The sequence below is a fragment of the Calonectris borealis genome, chromosome 8, assembly GCF_964195595.1.
Source record: "Calonectris borealis chromosome 8, bCalBor7.hap1.2, whole genome shotgun sequence".
Classification (NCBI taxonomy): Eukaryota; Metazoa; Chordata; class Aves; order Procellariiformes; family Procellariidae; genus Calonectris; species Calonectris borealis.
Genome location: NC_134319.1, coordinates 32,843,443 through 32,861,842, shown reverse-complemented (window position 1 = coordinate 32,861,842; position 18,400 = coordinate 32,843,443). Strand labels below are relative to the sequence as shown.

Here is an 18,400-nt window from a genome sequence, read left to right as displayed (position 1 = left end):
AAATTGCTGCTGAAACATCAGAAAAAATTCCCTTTGCACTTCCAGGGGTGTAAAGCTGTGGAGCAGACGGCGACTGCTCTGTTCCCTCAGGCCATGGCATCGAAGCATCTAATTTGCCCAATTTTCAACGGGGCATCCCCATCCTGCAGCTTCCCTCCTCCGCCAGGGACCGCAGCCCGACCTCAGCCCTCCTCCAACACCTTGCACACCCAAACCGAAAGCCCCACAAAGTGCAGGATGCCAAGGAGAGTGCCCGCAAGGGGAAGAGGAGCAACCTCGATCTTCTCCAGGGGGTGTTTACTCTGAAACCTAACAATGGCCTCTTCTACATCATCTCTGATTATTTCAAAGAATAGAAATCATCGCCTCCCACAGACCTGCTGCAGAGCCCAGCTGTGCTCTGACCTTACAATTCACCAAGATGCCTCTAACTCTTTCAACCGAGAGGACTTGCCACAGCCCTACTACGCTGCTGTTGAAGCCCAGCGGCTCGTGCAAGGACGGTCCAAGCCTGGGCACGCTGCAGCAGGTGCACTCACCCCTGGTTCGTTCCCCACTCATTCCGGATGCAGAGGTGTTTATGCACGGGGTCCTTCATGTAACCTTCATAGCAGAGACACTCCCCTACGGAGAGAGGGGGGACATGAGGGACATGGGAGGACAAGGCTTTCCACGTGCATCCCTGCCGAACCCAGCCTGCAGCCACCTGGGGCACCCAGCAGCTCCGTCCTCGCACGTGGAGCAAGGTGAGAAAGCATCTTCCCACCAAAGCCGGCTTGAGCAGGCGGAGGTGAGCTCCCAAACCCACCCCAACCGCCTGACCACCTACCGGTCTCGGGGTCACACTGGTGCTCACAGGGGTCGAGGAGGCGCCGGGCGCAGAGGTCCAGGGCCCAGGGCCCGCTGGAGTTTTGCTGGGAGAAGAGGACAACCTGCGCCGGGTTCAGCCAGTCGCTGGCATCCAGCTGGCTCCCCTCCAGCAGGATGAACCGGCTCCCTGCAGCCGAGAGGGGAGTCAGCAGCGGCGACCTGCTGCTGTCCCCTCTATCCCATGATGGTCCCCTGCATCCTGTAATGGACCCCTCCATCCCATGATGGTTCCCTCCATCCTGTGATGGATCCCTCCATCCCATGATGGTCCTCTCCATGCCATAATGGACCCCTCTATCTCGTGCGCATCCCCTCCATCCTCTGATGGTCCCCTCCATCCCATGATGGACTCCTCCATCCCCTGCCCATCCCCTCCATGCCAAGGCAGTGCCCTCTATCCCACAACAGCTCCTTCTGTTCCACAATGAACTCCTCTGTCCCGTGCCCATCCTCTCTGCCCTGTGATGATCCCCTCCATTTCATGCCTGTCTTCTCCATCCCCATCCCATGACAGGCCCCTCCATCCTGCGCCTGTCTCCTCTGTCCCACAATGGCCACCTCCATCTCACACCCGTCCCCTCCATCCCATGCCTGTCCCCTCCGTCCCACAATGGCCCCCTCAGTCCTGTGCCCATCCCCTCCATCCTGCACCCATCCTCTCTCTCCCGCATGCGTACCCTCCACCCCACAACTGTCTCCTCCATCCTGCACCCATCCTGCATCTGTCCTCTCCATCATTCCCTCTTCCCTTCCATTACAGCTCGCAGAGTGGGGCAGGAGGGGGTGGGTAGGACCGTGGGGCACTCACCATCAGCGATGAGGTGCTCAGGGACATGGAGGGTGATCTTGACGACAAGGGGGCAGCTCATATGAGAGGAGCACACCAGGCTGATGACACAGCTCGTCACGCTGATGAGGGTCAGCGTGGTCTTGTTCACAGGGCTCCTGGGGGAGCCCACTGAAAAACACAAAAGCACAGTCAAACCTGAGACCCAAGGACCCAGGAAGATCTTGGGGTGCAGCCAGAGAATCTCAGGGTGCAGCGACCCTGCCCAGCCCCCTGGAAATCCAGCGTCAATCCAATCAAGCGGAGACACTTTGAATTTTCAAGAGCATGAAGCAACCTTTGCCGCAGCACCCTCTCTATCCTGCCTGCTGTGGCTGGGGTGTCCCCGAGCCCCCGCAGCCCGGGCTGTCCCGCACCCCTGCACCACCGCACACCAAAACCTTTGCAGCAGCAGGACTTTAAAGCAGAGCAGAGATAGTGAGGAGAAGAAAGGTAAATGCAATATCCTTTTTTTTTTCCCCCTCCTCTCCTCGGCACTTCTCTTGGGTTAATTTTGCCATGACAACAGCCTCCTGGATGCAGAGCCCTAACTGCTCAGGGCACACAGGTCTTTGACTTTTCATCTCTCAGCTCAAGAAGCTGAGCGGAAAAAGCTGGCTGGGGGCTGAGCTATCCCCTGCGGAGACGAAGCCTGAACTGGCCTCCCAGCACGGGTGCTGGGAGTGAAGGACATGGCTCCCAGGCCCACCACACCCAGAAAAACAAAGCACCGTCCAGAGAAGGAGGGAAAACAGACAGAAACTCTTCCCTCCAGGGGATGAAACCTCCCAAAGGGATGGTGCAGGGTGAGACCCCTGCCCAGGGACCAAGCCTGTCTCCATCCTCCATTGCACATACAGCTCGTACGTGCACGGTGCCAGAGAGAACCTGCGGCACCGCCGTGCCAAGCAGCGGCACAGGAGCTCACGGGGCAGCCTTTGAAGCATGTTACTCATTAACACACACCAAAGCCCAGCAGAAGCCTCCAGCAAAAATCAGAATATATTTCATCCTCTGCTGAGAAACTCCACCGGAGAGCAGCGGCAGCCCACTGTAGGAGCGGGGACCAGCACCTGCCCATGGCAGCCCGGCTCGCGCCTGGGTTTTCATCTTTTGCAGGTGGAAAGTCTCTGAATCCAGAGAGGTGATGGCAAACAAGGCAAGAGGGGCCACGGCTTGTGGCCCACCTCCACGCCCGCACCCACCTCGGCTGCGCCTCCGGCTCCGTGAGGGGTCCGTGTAGAAGGTGAGCTGGGGATCGGTGTCTGCCTCCGTCCCCGAGTCCCCCTCGGGGTTGAGAAACGCTGAGCCGGCTGCAGGGGACACCAAGTGTGGTCACGGCAGGGCCGGCACCACGCCACCCCAAGCATCCCACATCACCCCTTCAGGGCGAGCCTTGCCTTGAAGACCAGGAGTCCTGTCTGCCAGGTGCAGCGGGGACAGCATCTTCTCCCGTTCCCACCACACACAGCCATGCCCCCTGCCATGGCTCCCATTACCTTGCAACTTTTCCCCATGGCCATGCTGGTATCATAAAATATTTACCATGGCCAACACCCTCTGCATCTTTGCAACCAACCCACCCAACATCATTCGCATCCTTGCAGACACCGCTTTTTCCGCTTCCCCCCACCCAAATCCTCATTTCCATGCTCTCACCCAACGTTGGCCCTATTTCTCCATCCCAGGAGAGATTGAGCGGCTGGAGCGTGGGTGGGTGGAAGCCCAGAGCACCGCATCTGCCCAGGGACCCCCCTACCTCGTGCTTTGTTGTTGATGCGCTTGCGCTGGCTGCTGGAGGTGTGGGAGAGCAGCGTGGCCTGCTGGTGGTTCGAGTCCACGGGGCTGGTGGCGATGATGTTGTCCTTGTACTTGTTCATCAGGGACAGCTTGGCGTTATCGCTCCCTGAGGAAGAATTGAAGGCAAAATCTTTCAGGGCTAAAGATTTTAAAAAGAGGGAGGTGAGAAAGAGAGAGTTTTCCTTGGATCCATCTCCAGCGTCTGCATGAGGTGACCAGGGTGCCGTGGCCAATGGGCTGAGCTGCCCCCAATGCACCCTCACGAGCTCTTCAAAGCCTGAAGGGGACCAGCACCTCTACCAAAAAGCCAAAAGCTGAGATTTAACATTCAGCCTCTCAGGGCACCTGCGTACCCAGGTCTGTAAAGAAAATCCCTGGACATCTTTAGGAACCACACCATGGACTCCCCAAACCATGTCTCAGTTGAGAAGGCTCCAGCTGGGTGGCTCAGTTGGTAATATGGCCAATGAGCAAGTGTGTTACAAGCCTCAAAGAATCCCTGCTGGTCATCAGAAGACAGTGTTAACTCTGAATCATACTGATGGCAAGTATAATTTTGCTAATAAAAACTCAGCTGAAGACGACACTGGAAATCCTGGGATATAGAAGGGAATTTTGGGGGTCACCATGGGGTAGCTTGGCGGGGACACCATTCTGGTTCTCCATCAGGCCACGGGAACCACAGCCCTTCCCCTCAAAGCTCCACCCTGCACTGTCCCAGCCACGTCCCACTCAGCAGGGACTGCTCTCAACTGGCTGCGAGGCCTCCCAGCAATGGAAGCACCTTCAGAGTGCCACCAACATCTCACACCAACATCTCACACGCAACAAAAACCCAGAGAAACGGGAAAAACGCTCAAGGGAAAACATGTGCATGGAATGATGGAGAGAAGATGAGTTGGAAAGGACCCAGCTCAGCCCATGTCCCCCTGTCCCATTCCCACCTGGTGTGAGGTCCATGCTGGCCTTCTCATTGCAGCCCTGCAACGAGTCCAGGGTGCGGGTGACCTGGCTGGCGAAGTCCTCCCCGCCGTTCATGCACTCGCGCTGGAGATGGTGCCGCAGGTCAGTGATGTCGTACTCGTAGCCGTCCAGGATGGGGGTCTCGCGGATGCTGAGCGTCCCGCTGGAGTTGTGGCCCTGCACGCGGGCGTTGCGCAGGCTCTCCCGCCCGTGGCCCCCGATCAGCACCGAGGGGATGTAGTGGATCTCGTTGGCCGCCTCCGCGCTGGCGCTTTTCTGGGGCTGCGGCACCCGGCGCCGCTTGCACCACCGCCGGCGGGTGTAGAGGATCATCACCAGGCAGAGGATGGAGAGCAGCAGGGCGATCATCCCTCCCTGCGGGCACAAACGCGAGCCAGGCTCAGCTGGGGACGGGTGCCAGCCGTCCCGCAGGGATGCAAACGCACCAGGGATGCGTGGCCAAAACGAAGGCAACGGTGAGAGGAGCCGGGTCGCACCGATAAGAGGGTGCTGGCACAGAGAGCGCCCGGTGCTGGCCAAGCGCTCCCAGCTGAAGCCTGCCTCGAGCTGGACCGGCTTTGAAGTCACCACCGAGGCATGAAAAAGCAGCATTTAAAGCAGAGCGTGTTTTGTTTCACTCTCCCACAACACGTCTTTGAAAGCAGAGATCAGATTTATTCCAGGCAAACTCTCCTACGGGCAACTTTTTCTGACCCATTTCCAACCGATTGCAGTGCTGTCACTCTCAATCTTGGGAGATTTTCCCAGGGTATCCTGCAGAAATTGCAGCACAGATTAAAGGAGATCAAGGCTCGAAACAGCCAGACGACTGAGGCGTTGTTTGGGGAATGCCTGGGCAGGCAAAGAGACTGAAAAAGCTTCTGCCCCACAGGGACAGACCCCGAAACTGCACCCAGCCCTGCCACCTCGCCACCGTCCCCAAGGTCACCCTCTTCAGAGACATCGTCACTGCACACAGATAGAGGCGCGAGATGAAAGCCCAAGCTGGCCCTTTACACCTAGCCTGTCAATAAATAATAATAATAATAATAACAACAACAATAATAAAAATAAAGAGCGCGCGGAGCCAGCTAAGAGCTCCATGTCCATCCACGGCTCCGGTCCCCCTCCTCTTTTCTATGCAATAGGTGATCTTGATAAAATAAAATAATAGTAATAATCTGCTCCATTAGGACAAAACATTAAGGGAATTATTGAATAAGAAGCAGGAGAGGCAGCTAGAAAAGGAGCTCTAATGGCCATTACGGTTTAACCCTCTTTCATTCCCAGGATAAAGGAGCTGCGATGCACCCTCCCAGCCCTCCTTCCAAGCTTTCTTTAAAAAAAAAAAAAAGAAAAAACAAAGAAACTCCAGTGATTAAGGAGACAAGCAGTCCAGCGGAGGAGCGGGGGCTGGCTGGCACATGGCGTCTCTCCGGCCAGGAGCCTGCAGCCAGGAGGACGGGAAATCTCTTGCTGGGGCTGAAAACTGGCGCTGGATTCCTGCCCGGCCCTGAGTTTTTAGCAGTAAGGTCAGGGCCCAATTCTCCATCACGCTCAAATCTCTTTGACTTCCTCTGATCCATAAATAAGTGGGAGCTATCACCATCCCCACTGGAGATGGCCTACCACATCTCCATGACCCCAGAGAAGGGTCCACCTGCAGATGGGCTGACAAGCAGATGGGAGTAATAACAGGGCATTCCTGGCTTTCCTTTGCTGCCCTCCCTATGCACATTATATCCCCCAAACACCAGAGAGCTCTGCCATACACCTCTGCGGGTAAACAGGGGAGACCAAGCTGGAGCTCGAGTCAGGCGGACGCCCATTTGTTTAGGACCGCGGCTGTGGGTTCTCAGAAAAGACCTGTTATTTAATTGAAACTGAATTTCTTCTGCCCTGACAGTCTGAGTGCTCAAACTATCCCTGCAGAAAATCCCACTTGAGAGTTCAAGAGGCTCGGGAGGGAGGAAGAAAACCAGCGCTAAGTCTCCTCCACCCTGTGCTAGCTGGGAGGGTCAGACCCCCAGTTCCTCTCCACGGGAGCACAGAAATCCCATTCTGCCTTCACCCCTCCCCACCCGGCACTCGTACAACGGCTGCGAGTGGAGCCCTGTGCTGAGCAGGCGCCGGGAGCGCTTCTCACACTGTCCACGTGCGGACCGCTGTCACGATGGATACAGCCCTTCGCTCACACTTCTTCTCTTGGCAACCACACGGGAAAGAGAGAAAATCAGCCTTGAAAACTCCACGTGATCCCGACTCCTGGCACAAAAGCCAACCTCTATTTGTCACGGCGTAAGGATGCCGCCGGAGCAGAGCTGAGAGTGATGGGGAAAAGAGGGAGAGGGAGGAATTAATCTGTATTTACACATTTTGGTACGAGAGCGATGAGTTGCAGACATGGTTTTCATCAGCTCGATAATAAGCCTTGTTTCAGGCACTCCTGTCTCCGTCTTGGTATTCAGTGGTGCCCATGAAAACCCAGACCACGGTGGCAGAGCGGGGCCAGCCTCTCCCGAGGTGCTGCACCCTCTTGGGAGCAGCTGGGAACGGACAATAAAAAAAAAGGAAACAGTCCGAAATGTTTCTTGGGGATGGCTTTGCCACTGATTATTTTTTTTTCCTCTAGACTAATCAAGCGCAAATGATGGAGGAGAAACCTGGCCTGGGGCTGCAATCTGGAAGAGCTATTGACGCTCTCATTAGGGTAGGCACCATTAAACAGCCTGTTTGCAGCCTCGGCAACACATTGTCTCCGGCTAATTATCTTCCAGTGGCACAAAAATTGTCAGATTCTTCAGATTTTTTCCAACATAAGAAAAAAAAAACAACCAACAAACCACAGATCCACCTCCAACACACAGATCTCTGTCTCGCCCTCCTTTCTCTGCCATCAAAACCTTGTCCCCATGTTTCTGCAGGGAGGAGGAGAGCTGAGCAGCCTCCGCGCATGGGATGCTCTTGCTTACTGCACACTTGCGAAACCGCGGCCACGGGGCTGCCACGCTGATAAAAGCAGCGGTGACAGTGCCCAGTGGCACCGTGACACCCGCCACGTGCCGGAGCAGCCGGGCATCATCCTCCGGGCAAAGGGCTCCCGACTAAGTCGATGTGAGTTAACCCCGGGTTAAGGCGGTTGAGACCTTCAAAGCCCAGCATTCCCTGGGGATAAAGGCACCCCTGCAAACATATTTGCAAAGCGATGCAAACTAAGGGAGAGGTTTAAAGCAGCCCAATGTTAAAGCACCCTGCACGTACCATCGTCTGGAGAGATGCCCAGGGCATCTTAACCAGCCCCTGAAGGTGGGCGCAGCTCCCCATCCTAGGACAGCTGGAGCCAGATGGGGAAATGTATGGCTTTTCAAAAGCCCCTATATTTTCTACAGATTTCTGAACATCTAAACAGGGGCTGCCTTCCCATCACATACCATGACAGAGATGTGGAGGATCCTCAGCTCTTCCTCCGCCGACTCGGTCTGGGGCTCATCCGTGGGGTCAAAGCCGGGCAGGTTGGGGGCCCCATCTTGGTGGTGGATGTGGAAGAGCAACGTGCCGTTCTCCAGCCACTGCTGCCGCCAGCGCACCAGCGGGATGTCGTCCGTGTTGCCCGAGATCTCTGCAAAAGCAAAGCTGGTCACGTGGAAAACGCGGCGGAGCAGAGGGGTGATGGAGGACATTCACCTCTTCCCAAAAAATGGGTGGAGGGATCAAGGGACACACACAGCAAGCTCCCTCTGGTCACCTCCTGCCAGCACTATGGCTGCCCCCACACGACCCACAACCTGAAGGGTTAAAGCAGGGTAAAATCGTATTTCTGGGTAAAATCCAGATGTGGGCCCCTCCAAAAATCCAGATGTGGTGCAGGGATAGAGCACTTACTGACAGCATCTCACAGCCAGAGCCAGGGAGCCCGGCAGCATCCTTCCACCCTTAATTCAGCCAGGTTTCACCCACATGCTTCATGTCAAACACGGCCCCAGCCGTGGGGGGCGGAGGATATAGGACATCTTCTCAGCGGCACTAATGGCATCACTGGGATCATGGCACTAAATCATTGCAAACAGAAAATATTTCCCCGTCCTTCGTGAACGGAGAAACATGCACGTGGCTGCAATCACACCTGCAGTTCTGGCTCTGATTGCGGTGCGTTCCGAGGTTTTCAGTCTTCAACCGCTTTTTGTAGCTTCCCACCCAGGACACAGCCCTGAGATCTGCAGATGTACCTGCACCTTCTGCCCAAACACCCCAACTTTCCTCAAGTTCCTTTAGGGTTTGGGGGCACTGGGTTGGGCTGAGGAGCAACAGCAGCAGAGGACATCCAAGCAGGAGAAGCAGCTGAGGACGGGGACACGACACGTGCCGCAGGACACTAAATGCCAAATCAAACCAAATTCACCTGGCTGACTCCAAAATTTCAGGGACATCCCATGGCTAGGGCTTAGCAAAAGGGAGGTGACACCAGCACATCCCTGGGAGAGATGGGCACAGTTTTAACCACCGCCTCCATCTCAGACCAGATCACCTTCATCACCGTCTCAGATCGCCTTGATCTCAGCCATCAGCTCGAGCCTGCCATTTGCCCATTAGTTATTTTTCCTGCAAATATAAGCTTCAGTTGCGTTTGTTGGAATGACCATTAAAAACGCGATGAGCTTCCCCACGAGACGCAGCTTTCCCTCCCGTCTCTGCCCCGTGGGAACGGTCCAGCCAGACCCGTCCGCTCCATCCCATTTGTAGCCGTGAGTTTTGATGGCAAGGGGAAAGAGCCCAGCTCGCTTTGCAAATTGTCATCTTTATTTTACTTGTTTCATGCTGCCTTCAAATGAAAACTGGAATTCAATTACAGTGCCGAAAAACAACATTTTAAATTTACTGTTAATTAATTTCATTAGGCTGTCTTAAGTGAGCTAGCTACCGGGGCGGGGGGGCGGGGGGGGGGGGAAATCTGCATCAGGAACGAGGTTCATCCTCCCAAACTGATTTGATTAATCAAAAGAAACATTAGCCGCAACGAGCAAATTGGCAGATTGTTTCTGCTCAGCACGGGCCATATTTCTGGCGGTAATCAGTGCGCTTCGAGTGTCCCAAGCAGAGAGATGCTGAGCTCTCCTCGATGCCACTGGGAAGCAAAACGGAGAGGAGCTGAAGCATCTAGGAAGCCAGAAGCACTTTTGAAATTCCCTCTAACCGCTGAGCTGCGTGTTTAGGCGCACAGATCCCCTCTGACAAGCCGGTCCTGGGAGCCGGGAGGGTTTGAAAAAGCAGATCTCCTCCTCTCCCACCTGGTCTTTATTCATGGGCTGAAAGGGGAAAACAAGCTTTCCTGCTTCCCCAACTCCCCACGGCTTCTCAACTTCAAATGAACTAGCTCAAATGGAAGAAAATATTCTCCCCGCACCTGCCTGCTAACGTGAAATTAGGAGTAATTAAGGCAAGAGCTTTTATGCACAACAGGAACTCAGCGTACTGACATTTGGAAAAATGTAAATACCAGCATTTGCTCCATTGTAAAGAGTGAAAATAATAGATACTAAGTATATGACATTGTGACATTTAGAAAGCTAGAGTTAAGATGTTTTCCCCCTGATCTGACATATCATTGAAAAAGCAGCACCCTTCAGCTCATTAATATTTGAGGAGGACTCCTTGATGGAAGTTATTTAAATGATTAATAGATTATAGTAAATTTAAGCCTTAAAATAGGTTGTCATAATTTCAAATTTATTTAAACCGGCTTATTTTTAAAATGAAAAATATATTTCAATAAAAAATGAATTCTTGTTTTAAAAGAGCAACATCCAGTCACAGAGCCCGAGCGCGTTATCCTTCCCACCAGGCATCACACACAGGTCCAAAGTGCTAGAAACAGAGGAAAACACCCCAGAAATCAAGCCCCATCACCCCAAACCAGCAGGCTCTGACCCCTCCATCACACTACAGGGCAAGGCTGCTCCATTTCCTCTGCTCCTGCCCTGGGCAAAAGCTCTTGAGGCAGTACCCAGATGAGAGAGCTTCATCCTTAGACCTCCTCCTCCTCTCCTCAAGGCTCTTAGCAACACTCCAGCTGCCCCATCCCACTCCATTTCTACTTGGGGGGGAAAAAAAAAAGCTTTCCTGCACCCGTGAAGTTCTCCTGGAGTTTGGTTCAAGAAAGATCAAGACAAGACCAAGACCAAGACCAAGACCAAGCTTCCTCCCTAACACACCATCTCTTTGCTCTCTCTTCTCCCAATGTATTCCACTTTTATCATTTCTTGCTCTCCAAGCAGAAATCTCACCACCTAGTGGGAGATGCTACAGTGACCCATGTGGCCAACCAGTGCCATATATTTGGGTGCCACAGGGGCTCAGCTCTGCCATGGGGCTGGCAGGTCCCAACCCTGCCAGCCAGCTTGCACCACGGGGTCAGGAGACCCCAAAGGAGGTGGGAAAGTGGGCAGAAAGCCAAAAAAAAAAAAGAAAGGCAGGGGAGAGAGAGTAATTTCAAGTTCAACGTTTGAAAGATATTGATGATAGGCCTGGTCCCTGCATGGCTTTCATTAAGGCCTTGGATATGAAGCCATTAGCACTAGTATTAACTTCTTGCACCTCTGTTAAAAAATAGCCTGCCCGAGTCAGGGGTTAATAACAGTAGGAGACCACTAATTAGGCTCTGCCGCGTTCGCCTGGTATCAAACGTTGCCCAGGTCCTTCATATCTACAGGAGCAGCAGCCTCCAAAGACCCCGGCTGATGCTTTCAACATAACGGCCGCAGCTGCTCCCCTCCCAGACCATCTGCGAGGGGAGGGAGGGGGAAAGGAAAGGTTGTAGGGAAGCAAACCGAGAAGAGGAGAAGAGGAAAGTCCGTATGAAGTTGCTGCAGGTAGGTGGATTTAGACCTGCTTCAGTATTGACCACCCCATTTCCCTGGGGAGCTGTCCAACCCAAAGCAAACCCAGTCCTTCTGGAGGCAACACCTCTGCATTTCCCAGTTTTGGGAGGCAACATCTCCCTCGCAGCCCAATTTTGCACCCAAGCTGGTGCAACATCAAAACCGCAGCCACCGAGCCCAATGCTGATACGGACCCATTCCCGCATCCTCGTCCCCCCACCGAGACCCGGTGTTGCGGCAGGAGGGAAAACACACAAAAAGAGCAACTCTCCTTAAAAACGCACGCCAATGTTTTGATGAAAAAAACCCCAGAAAAACAATTTTCCTTTCCATTTGGAAGCGTTTTGCACTAATAGACGCCTCCGATTAGTCAAATGAACTCTGCCATAATGCCAGTCTCTGCAGACTCATTTCATACAGCAGAGCACAGATTTTGACTTGGACTTACATTTCCTCGTTAACATTTAAACCTGGCTTATTTTCCATCCGGAACTTGATTGTGTTTTTATTTAAGTTCCCCAGTAGCTCAGGCTTTTGCTCCGTGTCTAAATCTCACACGTCCTTTAAAAGGGCTCTAACTCAGCTAAAGCAAGCCCTGGTGTTGCGCTCCCCCAAGGGTCTCCAACGTCTAAAGTAACTCAGGAGACCTTCCCACCATGAGCCACTCACACTCTCTGTTGGGACCTCAGGACTTGATTCCTATCAATTCAGGTGTCAAAATGCATATCCTGATATTTAACTCTTTTTTACTTCCGAGGTTTTAGTGACACATCTTTTATGGGATAATATTCATGTTTTTATGGGCTCATTTAAAAAAATCACATTCATCACTGACTATCTATATTTTACCTGCTTTTTTTTTCCTGTCTCCCGTCTGAGGTAGGAAAACCGGTTCATTCTGTAGGTCATTCTGCCTTTTCAAGACAATCCAGCTTTTCCATATCAGCAAACACAAACCTCACTTTATCTATTAGGAACCTGCTTCGGGACAGGGCACCTTGGGCAAAATTTCCAAAAGACCCATAGACATGGGAGAACCTAAAGGTTCAAGGAAAAGGCACCCGCTGTATCTGGAGCCACTCTCTGGATAGGTCACAGAGATCACCCCACCGCGACATCTGCACGTGGGGCTGGTACACGTGAAGCCATTAGCTGTCGTAGCAAGGCTGCCAGCTAACCAGGTTTCTCCTTGAAACATAGGGTGCCTTTGCTTGTGGGAAGGTCATCAAGGAATTACATTTCAAAGCTGTGGCCACACTTTAGCTTTGAACTGGGATTTTTGTCCTGAATATGCCACAGCCCTAATGCATCCCCTTCTTTAACAACAAAACCCTCCATCACTCCAGGAGTGACATTGTGCTGCGCAGCCGTTTGCAGAGCGAAGGACACTGATTCATCGTTAATGGGTCTGAGTCGCCCGGGTTTGCTCTGCAGCTGCTGACCGTACAACGCGACGTGCCCCATTGCCCCACTCTTCCCCGCACGTCTTCCACCCAAAGACGTGCCCAACCGCACCTGTGCGACGTCCCCTCCGAGGTTATTTTTCCACCGCATTTGTCAATTTTGACCAGAAACTGGGAAAAACTTGGCCAATGCATGTGGCTGCAACGAGCAGGCTGGGACATTCGCTGGTGTTTGATTTTCAATCCTGTTTTGTTAGTTTGGTCCCATCTGCCGTAACCGTGAACTACAGAGGAGATGTGGGAAGAGAGACAAATCCACCTCCTGGACCAGTGCTAGGGAGACATGGTCGTGTAAAAAAAATCCCAAAGCCCCACACCACGACAGTGAGCAACGGCAAAATAAAAAGGATGTGTGACAACAACTCACGAGGTGCAAGGTTGATATTTAAATCCCAGAAAGGACCACATTTCTAGTTGATATCCCACCCTGCAATGCCATCACATCACCTCTTCCAGAAGGAAGCCCAGATCTCCATGGAAAGAACCCAAATGATGGAGAAGCTCCCAATCAGCCATGGAAAATTACTGCCCTGGCTAAATCGCCTCCCAGCAAATCAGTGAGATGGAGAGCACGAAACCCTCAGCCCAGATGGTGCTCACCTATGAGCAGCGGAGGAGGACAGCTGCTGACCTCCACCAACACACCAGCTATCACTCAGAAAGGGTGAGCAACTGGAGGAGCAAAACTTGGCAGAGAGACTCCAATCTCTTAAAAAAGCTCTTGCGCATCATGGAAATTACAGACCAGTAAATCCTACTTCTGCCCTGGACAGTTTGTTAGAGGAACTGGTAGGTGCGTGGGTAAATATGGGTCGCTCAACACTGTAAGCCAGTAGATAAGGGTGATCCAGTTTGATGGACTCGTTTCAAAGAGTCCTTGTCAAAATCCACCCTCAAAGTTTCCCAAAGCGCCGAAGTGGGGTTGGGATAAGAGGGAAAGTCCTCTTGAAGCCCACCAGGTGGGGGAGGAATAAGAGGTTAGTTTTCACAACGAAACGAGGTTACCAGGAAGCCCCACAGAGATCTTTGTCAGGACCTCAGCTGTTCAGAAACGCTCTGGAAGAGGAGGTGAATGACAAAGTTGGTCACCAACACTAAATTTAGTCTCCACAAAGCTAAAGCTGTGAAGTTCTGGAGGAACGTGGGCAAGGAAGTGGGCAGGTGAAATTCAACTTTGGTGAAAGCAAGCCGATCTCAGGTATTCAGGTCACTCATCTCGTAACGGAGGAGGCAGAGCTAGGAAGGTTCGGAGGAGGGCTACAAGAAATGGCTTTGTGGAGAGGAGAAACCAACTGCGTTAGGACCCCTCAGCAAAGAAAACAAATAACTGAGCAGGGACATGGTAAAAGCCTATAAAATCATGAAGCCAGTGGAGCAGTGGGAAAGGCAATGATTATTCACTATTTCTCACTTTGCAAGAATTAGGAGTCTAAAAACTAACAAAAGGCTCTGTTTCATCCACCATAAAATATGAAAGCACTGAGAAAGGAATCGAATTCAGGGAAGACCAGCGGCTATCGAGCCAGACAGCCCAGAGGCAAATCCCAGCTCGAGAAATCTCTGCAGCACAGACCTCGGCAGTAGGGAAAGGGCCACGCAATATATGCTGTGGGTTTTACATTTTTTTCCCCCAAGTATCAGTTACTTGCCATGGCTGGAGATGCCAAGGGACCACAAACCCGCTGTCTCCCACACTGCCCAGTGTCTTGGGGATGGAGGGTGGCTGCAAAGCCAGCTAGGTGCTGCCCAGGCCACCCTTGGAGGATGCATCCCGCATCAACGTGTCCCTTCAGGAGCGGCTGAGACCCTCTGCTCCTCCAGACACTGCCTTGCTGGGGGAAGGAGACCCCAAGGCACCTCCCTTCCGTTGAGACAGCCTCTCACCACCCAGCCAGCAACTCCCCCCCTCCAAACCCCAGCCCTCCATGCCGTCAGACCCTACTGACCCAAGACGCCTGCCAAGATTACCTCCAGCTTTCCAAGCCAGCCAGTGATTTTCACAGGGAGGCAAAGGGCTATTTATATCCATCGCGGGCTGGCAGGGAAGGTAATGGCCGGCCACTCCAGCCCATCTGCCAGGCACTTAGCAAGACATCAGAGCATATCGTACAGGCGAGGTCAGGCAGCGGCGGTGGTGGGACTGGCAGGGGAGGTGAAGGGATGCATTACAGCGATGACATGGACTTCGCTTCAAGGGTAAACTTCAGCCTGCTCCTGCGGACTAATTTGTTTAAGTGCTCCTTGCACAGAGGCCAAGAGGTCGGGCAAATTAGACGTTCTTTTGGCGTTCTCATGCTCGGCACAGGAAACGAGCACGGCTGCTCATTCCTCATCTCCTGGGGGGAAAGCCAGGACCCGTCTGTCCTCTGAGGCATGGGAGAGATGAGGTGGCCCTCCCAGGGTGTGAAACAGGACTGAAATAATCCTGTCTGCTCTCCTGCCAACAGTGGGGCCAAGAGGTTTTCCAAGAGGTGGTCCTCCTCTTCCTCCCACCTCCACTGGAGGGACCGATCCTGGTCTTGGGGGCAGGATGAATCCTCACCGGTGGCCCCATACTGGGATGGAGAAGGCAGGCATGGGCTACAGCCTAATGTCGTAAGCTCTTCGGTACTTGAAAGCTCTTACCTGATTTCAAGCTCCATTTTCAAGTTTGTGGAAAGGCTTTGAAAGATAATGAGAAGGAAAAAAAAAAAAAAAAGAAGGAAGAAAGATGTAGAAGGGGAGAAAGTTGACTGTGTATCTTGAATTTATCACTCTTGAAAGAAGAGCTTGTCAAGAGGGCCAGAGACCAGCCAGTGCGCGGTGATCAATGGGAGGACTTTTGGGTCTAGTCAAGCTTGTTTCAGATTTACAGGAACTGAATAGAGGTATAAATCTGTCACCGCCTGACGAAAATGGAGGTAATTAAATCTGCAGGTGTATATAATTGTCATATTGATGATCTATATAAATCAACGGAGCCAGCAGAGGCACAAAGCACCGTGTTGAGCATGGAGCCTCCCTGCGAGGAGCTATTTGCCCACCTGCCTGGCCAGGGGACAGGACCGGCAGGTGCAGGACACAGTCCCGAGGACACCCATCTCACCCGCATGGACCTGCCCATCGCCACAGCCACCACGACCCTCTCCTCCATGAAAGACCTTCTCCAGGTTGCCCCCACGGGCAGCAAAAGCAGCAGGACCCCACCACCACTTCCAATGGATGCAATTACCCACGGTCTCACGCTGGCTACTGCCAAATTTCCCTCGACTTCAGGAGGATGAAGACAGGACTCCAAGCATTGAGATGCCCAACCGCAGACACCATGGGGGGCTCTTTGCAGGCACTTTGAAGCTCCGAGCCCAGGTGCGAGTGGGGCACCGACTTGATCTTGCAGCGACTCTTTTTTTTTTTAATTTGTTTTAACCTTTGTTATTTTGGGAACTTTGAAGCCTGAGCTGCTCTGAGGTGGCTGCCTTTGTAGGAAGGACAGAAAGTGCAGAGCAGGGATTTGAAAGAGGGGGAGAATAGGGAGGGGAAGAAACGGTGCTGAGGTCTATGGCAGCTCCTTCACCGTTTCTCCCACATCCCAACAAACCCACCCCAGGAGGCACTCGGAGCTCTTTTACCAGCAGCTACAGGGAATCTGGATGCAAAGCAACCACGGTGTCTTCCATTTATCTAACACTGTGACCCGGAGAAACTTCAAAGACCTTTGCAGACCTGCATCCCTTCTCCCACGGCTCAATGGGACACCCTTCGGTCCCCGGGGTGGCTACAGAGCATCCTTCCCAGCCGCCGCGGCTCAGCCCTGCTCCTGCTGTGCATGCCGGTGCCACGGGGACACATCTCTTCCCACCGTGCCGGAAGGGACGGGAACATGAAGGAAGGCTTTCCCATCATCTTTGCCAGCCAGGCCCCCTCGCACATGCCCGCGGGCCAACCCCACTTCCCAGGTCGAGCGCAATTGGGTAATTAAAAATTAAGCAAGTGTTTCTGCATTGCAGTCCAAATTATGTAACGTCGCTCTTCGGTTTCAGCACCCATCACTTTAACGAGATCGCACGGCAGTGCAGCCCTCTTTGCAGGCAGGGCTCGCACCTTTGGCAGGGAAAAGGAAACCCCAATGTCATAACCACGGGCAGAAAGTTCCCTTGCGTTCGCATGGGGAAAAAAAAAAAGGAGGAAACTCTACTTATTTTCTTAGTTTAGGACTGAAATCTGGGATGGCCAGAGAAAAAGGGATGGAGCCGGGATGCTCCAGCACAGTAAAGTGCCGAGGGTCGCCCCGGCGAGGGCAGCACCCCTGCGACCGGGGGGTTTCTGAGCAAGGGGCTGCCTCTCGCTCCTCCTGCGCCAAAGGGAAGCAGCATCCCATGTTAGCAAATAAGCAGCATTTCTGTAAGCAAACAAAATTAAATCAAGGCGAGGAGTGAGCTGCATTTTCGGTGTCTGGAGAGCAAAGAGCCCTGCCCGACTCTGAGCACTGGGTAACTGCAAACTCCCGCATTTACGGACACATCTTTGCTTTATCCCTGCGAGCTCTGGCTGTTGCCAAGACCAGGGGCAACCTGCGACCTCCTCCCTTCCTCGGCCAGAAACCCGCTAAATACAGGGCCGTGGCCTCTGCAGTGCTATTCCCAGGACACGGATACTGCCACCCAGTATGAAACCAGCCATTAATTCCTGCGGAGATTAGCTCCAAAGGGCACTTTACTGGGCTCCATGCACGGCAGCTTCAAGAAGCCACCAGGGATGCCACAGCTTGCATCCGTGGCCAGTACCCCCCATCACTGCTCCTAACGCCCCTCGGCTTTTGCGTGGTCCCTCCAGTTATTTTCTACCTCCTGCCGTCGCGCCTCTCCTCCCATCTCATTGTCCTGCCTTTCCCGCCCTCCCTCCACCATCCCGATGCTTTCCCGCTGCCGGCACAGCTGCGTTTCATACACATTTCACAATGTAAAAAGCCCTTCTTCCCTGGCACCGGGCTTTAATTACAAGGAGGTGGCTGGATCCAGCCCAGGCTGACCACGCCACCACCATCCCGTGGGGAGACATGCACCACGTCCATCCCGGGAACCTCCGCATCCCTCCTTCAGCCCCCAGCCCCAGTGCCTGTGGGACATCCCTTCACCCCAGTTTGTCCCCGCGTGGGGGGACTGCGGGGGGATGCTCGGGGCTGGCAGCTTGAGGCTGAGTCCTCCGGCTATTAACCAGTGACGTGCCTTACTCAGCCAGCAAGAAAAGGGGGAAACATGATAATAAAAAGCTGTGGAAGCCAGCCCGGGTCCAAGGTTGACTAAGCGGGCTCGACGCATGCGATGCACTCCCCTCCCCGGCTCACAGGCGTTTCCACCATCCACCGAGGGGGTTGTGCTATTTCTCCTACCCACCAGGTCCAAGCCAGGAGCATGGCACACCCGGGAAGAGAGCAGTTCCTGCTGAAAAGCTACTAAAATTGGTTTGATTTTTCCCTGGAAAGATGTTTCAGGCACTCTCTTGCTTGCGGATGCTTGGACCCACATCCCAGCCCAGCTAAAGCTGCGCCTTGGTGTGAGCTGGGACGAGACCCCTGCAGCTCCCTGCTCACGGGCCGGCAGAGACATTTGTAATTCCCCCCAAAT

The 18,400-nt window shown here is 53.4% G+C and overlaps 1 protein-coding gene across 2 annotated transcripts in view; it reads right to left on the bottom strand.

The window, feature by feature from the left end:
* ASTN1 (astrotactin 1) overlaps nt 1–18,400 on the bottom strand; it is a 56,579-nt gene that overhangs the window by 27,699 nt on the left and 10,480 nt on the right. The window contains exons 2-8 of one of the 2 annotated variants that reach the window (XM_075156876.1): nt 7,891–8,078; nt 4,441–4,834; nt 3,456–3,602; nt 2,902–3,009; nt 1,679–1,828; nt 815–997; nt 540–624 (exon numbers count right to left, since the gene is read on the bottom strand). In XM_075156876.1, coding sequence (XP_075012977.1) covers nt 540–624; nt 815–997; nt 1,679–1,828; nt 2,902–3,009; nt 3,456–3,602; nt 4,441–4,834; nt 7,891–8,078 — 1,255 coding nt within the window. The remainder of the gene's footprint in view (nt 1–539; nt 625–814; nt 998–1,678; nt 1,829–2,901; nt 3,010–3,455; nt 3,603–4,440; nt 4,835–7,890; nt 8,079–18,400) is intronic. The other variant, XM_075156877.1, reaches the window with a different exon arrangement.